The 4,824-nt window shown below is 36.8% G+C and overlaps 1 protein-coding gene across 1 annotated transcript in view; it reads left to right on the top strand.

Moving 5' to 3' along the window:
* The window catches only part of NFX1 (nuclear transcription factor, X-box binding 1), a 63,315-nt gene that overhangs the window by 31,211 nt on the left and 27,280 nt on the right, over positions 1-4,824 (top strand). Inside the window, exons 11-12 of the mRNA XM_023727338.1 lie at positions 713-743; positions 4,217-4,386. Of these exons, the coding sequence (XP_023583106.1) occupies positions 713-743; positions 4,217-4,386 (201 nt within the window). The remainder of the gene's footprint in view (positions 1-712; positions 744-4,216; positions 4,387-4,824) is intronic.

Genomic DNA, 4,824 nt, shown 5'->3' with positions numbered 1-4,824 from the left:
GGCAGGAGGGGACAGGAAAGCTGGTAATAGGGAGCCCAAGGTTGAGAAGGGAGAGTGTTGACATGTTGTGGGGTTGTTAACCATTATCATAAAACAGTATGTGTACTAGTTGTTTAATGAAAAACTATTTGTTCATCAACCTTCATCTCAAGTACAATAAAAAAAGTTAAAAAAAAAAAAAAATCCTCCTCTTTCCAAAAAGTCAAAAAAAACCCAAAAAACTGTGAATGCCGTCTTCCACTTTTGCTGCAGTTCAACAGTGTTGCCAGAGGCTCTTGAGTATGTAAAGCTGTTTGTACCTGCATGGAGTGCTACCAGATCGTTACATATTTTCAATTCTTGCATCTGTTGTTAAGGGCTTTTTTTTTGTCAGGCAGTTGCTTCTTTTTGCTTGCAGGGTCCTATGTACCTCTAGCAGCCCCTCTTTCCGTTCAGATTTTATAATTCCTAATCTGTTGTGAGTTTGGAGACCAGACCACAAAGATTGTTAGAATTACATTTGCACAAAAAGTCAGTAAGCCTGGGACCCTGTTGTGAGTAAAGCACATTAGTATAAGGACTGGGCTAGCCTAGTTCCAGTTATGTGAATAAGTAACTGCCAGAGAAGTAAAAGGATATTACGGGTATGCATGTTACATTTACCTTTATACTATATTTATTATGTTTCATTTATTCCTAAAGTAGTTACTGTTTCTTTTCCTTTTTTCCATAGGAGCTTCCATGTACCAGTCTCAAAAGTGAAGGTATGACTGGGAAAAGGTAGAAGGGAACTTTCTGGGGTGAGAGTAATGTTCTGTATCTTGATAGGGGTTTAGGTTATGCATTTGTCAGAATTCAGCAAAGGTCTACTTAAGATTTATGTATTCGTTGTATGTAAGTTTTACTTCAAAAGAAAAATAAAAGAACCATAAACTAAATTGTAGTTGATTCAATTCCCCTAAATTGAAATATTTAGGGGAAGTATAGTAATATGTGCAACTTAGTTTGAAATGTATAAAATAAATAAATTGATGGAAGGATAGGAGAATGACAGATATATGAAAAAGTAAGTATAGTAAATGTCAATGGTAGAATCTAGGTGATGGGTATTATTGTGAAATTGTTTCAACTTACTTAAATGCTTGAAATTTTTCATAATAAAATGTTGGGGAAAATGAAGGTAAATAGTATCTTAACACAGCAGACTTTTTACGCACTGGGTGTGATGCTTGGTCCCCTTAGGACTGCTGGATACCTGGACCAGGGACTCAGCCAGTAGCCTTCTTAACCTGAAGGCCTAGAATATTATTTATTCCTTTGTCCTTGATCGTGATTTCCCACTCTGTTCCTGCTCTGTTCTTGTTTTCCGAACTATCATCTAGCCTTTTGTTTATGTCATCTTAAAATCTCTTTGCAAAAGTGAGAGAGAATGAGTGTGTACAAAATAAGAGCCCTTATTCTGGCCTGGAAGAAAGCTGTATCAGTTAGGATGCTTCCAGCTGCAGGTAACAGAAAACCAAGGAAAAGTTAACTTCAAGAATAAGGGGAAGCCTGGAGGCAGAACAAATGCAGGTCTGGTTAATTTCAAGCTCAGTAGTTCCAGGACTCCAGTTCAGCTTCTCTGTGATCTTGGCTTTCCCTTCATGGCTGTCAGCTGGCTACAGCAACTCCACAACAACATCCCAGATTGTTGTCCTTACCCGACAATATCTAAAGGAAAGGGGGAGAGTCTTTGTCTTCTGTCTCTTTTTAAGAGCAAGGAAAACAGTCCCAGGAGGCCCTCAGTACACTTTGTGTCACAAGCTCCTGCCTAAACCGGTCACTAATAAGGGGAATGGAATTACCAGGACAGGCTAAACTAGTCAACGTTTACCCCTCGGGACTGAGGAGCACATGGATGTCCAATTTCTGAATAAAATTAGGATATGTTAGCCTGAAGAAGCTGGGGAGTGCCTGTTTGGGAGATAACCAGCAGTTATCTCCTGCAAAACTACTTTCAAAATTTTGGTTGTTAAAAAACAATTTGAAAAGATTACAAAAGTAATATACTTTTGAAGTAAAAAACATATAAAACAATATGAAGTAAAAAAATGAAAATATACCCTCATCCCATTTTTTTTCCCCTCCTAGTTCCATTCCCCTGAAGAAACTTCTGTCAGTAGTTTATTGGGTATGGTTGCAGATCTTTTTCTGTATTCATACAGACACATACATGTGCTAAGATAGTTTTCCCCCTAAAGTGAGGTTTATACTAACTAAGCATACTGTCTGCAACTTGGTCTTTTACCTCAATAATATATCAAGTGTACAACAATTTAAAATGATACTAATAAGACAGCAAAGACATTTTGCCACATCAGTGTGTTAGCTCTTCATCTTGCAGAGTATTCCATTGTGTGAATGTGCCATGATATAGTTCACCATTGCCCTGATGGTGGTCATTAGTTGTTTTCCAGTTTTTCCCATTACAAATAATGCGTAACCATCCTGTCCTACTTTGTAAAAAGTTTTTATGATGGAAAATTTCAATCATATGTGAAAGTAGACTAGTATAATGAACCCCGGCATACCCATCACTCATCATCAATAATTATCAACATTTCATCTGTATTGTTTCACCCATCCTTTTCCTACTTTTTATTTTTGCTGAAGTACTTAAAGCAAATCCCAGACATCATTTTACTCATAAATATTTCAGCATCTAGCCTACTTTTTTTAAAAATTGAAGTAAAATTCACATATAATAAAATTAACCTAAAGTGTATAATTCAGTGACGGTTAGTACATTCACAATGTAGTGCAACCATCACCTCTAGTTCCAAAACATTTTTATCACACCAAAAGGAAACTCCATATCCATTAAGCAGTCACTCCCCATTCCTCCCTCCTTGCAGCCCCTGGCAACCACTAATCTACTTTCTCTGTTGATCTACCTATTCTGGATATTTCATACAAGTGGAATCATACAATATGTACTCTTTTGTGTCTGGCTTATTTTATTTAGTATAATGTTTTCAAGATTCATCCATGCTGTAACATGTATCAGTACTTCATTTCTTTTTATGGCTGAATAACATTTCACTGTATGTGTATACCACATTTTGTTTATCCGTTCATCAGTTGATGGACATTTGGGTTGTTTCTATCTTTTGGCTGTTGTGAATAGCACTGCTATGAACATTTGTGCACAAGTTTTTGTTTGAACACCAATTTTCAATTCTTTTGGGTATATATATCTGGGAGTGGAATTGCTAGGTCTTATGGTAATTCTATGTTTACCTTTTTGAGGAACTGCCAAACATTTCTAAAGCAGCTGCACTATTTTACGTGGCTACTAGCAATGTACAAGGGTTCCAGTTTCTCCACATCTTCACCAACACTTGTTATTTTCCATTTTTTTTAAATCATAGCCATCCTAGTGGGTGTGAAGTGGTATCTCATTGTAGTTTTGATTTGCATTTCCCTAGTGACTAATGATGTTGAGCATCTTTTCATGTACTTTTTGGCCATCTGTATATCTTCTTTGGAGAAATGTCTATTCAAGTCCTTTTCCCATTTTTTAATTGGATTGTTTGAGTTGTAAGAGTTTTTTAAAATAATTTCTTGGTACGAGACCTGCATCAGATGTATGATTTGCAAATATTCTCTTCTATTCTGTGGGTTGTCTTTTCACTTTCTTGATATTGTCCTTTGATGCACAAAAGCTTTTAATTGTGATGAAGTCTAATTTATCTATTTTTTCTTTTGTTGCTTGTTCTTTTTATCACCCCAAAAGGAAACCCCATTCCATTAAGCAGTCACTCCCCATTCCTCCCTCCCTGCAGCCACTGACAACCACTAATCTACTTTCTGTCTCTATTGATTTACCTATTCTGGATATTTCATATAAATGAAATCATGCAATATATAGTCTTAGCCCATTTTTGAAAGTATGTCTGTAGGAAGGATTCCTTAAAATAGAAAATTACCACTTAAAATTTTGGCAAATACTTATGTACTCTAAAAGTTTATGCTTCTATCCACTAAGTATGAGTGCATCTTTTTCTCCATACGTCTGCCCATACCATATATTAATCAATCTTTTCTATTTTTTTGACAATCTGACAGGTAAAAAATGATATTTTAATACACATCACATTATTACATTTGTATTTCTAAAGCATGTAGTCACTCAAATATTTGTTGAATGACTGTACATATCCTCGCCTTTTTTTTTTTTCTTTTTAATTGGCCACAGCAGATGCTACATTTATGTGTGACAAGCGGTGTAACAAGAAACGGTTGTGTGGACGACATAAATGTAACGAGATATGCTGTGTGGTAAGTGTGCCTATCATTAGATCCCATGCATTCAGGGCTGGGCTTCTGGAATGCAGCCCAGACTTAGAAATCATTGAGAGGGGCTCCTGAGCAGCAGTCAGAGAGCTATCATAGTCCCCACACCTGCTCAGCAGAGAGAGGCTGGGCCTTTTTTAGGCCTTAGCCAGATTGAGAAGTATCATCCAGTGGCAACATGGAGGAAGAGCAGAGGAAAGACAGAAGGCCTCAGGCCCCAGAGCCCATGACCACAGGTCCTCTGCAGGGGATTATGTGCTAGCCCAACATTTTTGAAAGGAGCAAGTTTCAGTTATCTGAAAGATTCACTTCTATGGAACCAAATAAAGGAAGCACTTTCTTGCTATTGCCCCTATGTTTATATATACACATACACTAGTTACTGTTATTTGAAAGTTTATATATCAACAGATTAGATGAAGAGTGGTGAAACTGTGCTGTATATCAAGACTTATAAACCAGTGTTTTAAGGCTTAAAGACATCACTCACTTTGGATTCAATTTTTTGGG

The sequence above is a fragment of the Trichechus manatus genome, unplaced genomic scaffold, assembly GCF_000243295.1.
Source record: "Trichechus manatus latirostris isolate Lorelei unplaced genomic scaffold, TriManLat1.0 scaffold00016, whole genome shotgun sequence".
Lineage (NCBI taxonomy): Eukaryota > Metazoa > Chordata > Mammalia > Sirenia > Trichechidae > Trichechus > Trichechus manatus.
Note: the sequence above shows the minus strand (reverse complement) of the source record. Positions and strands in the feature narration are given on the sequence as shown.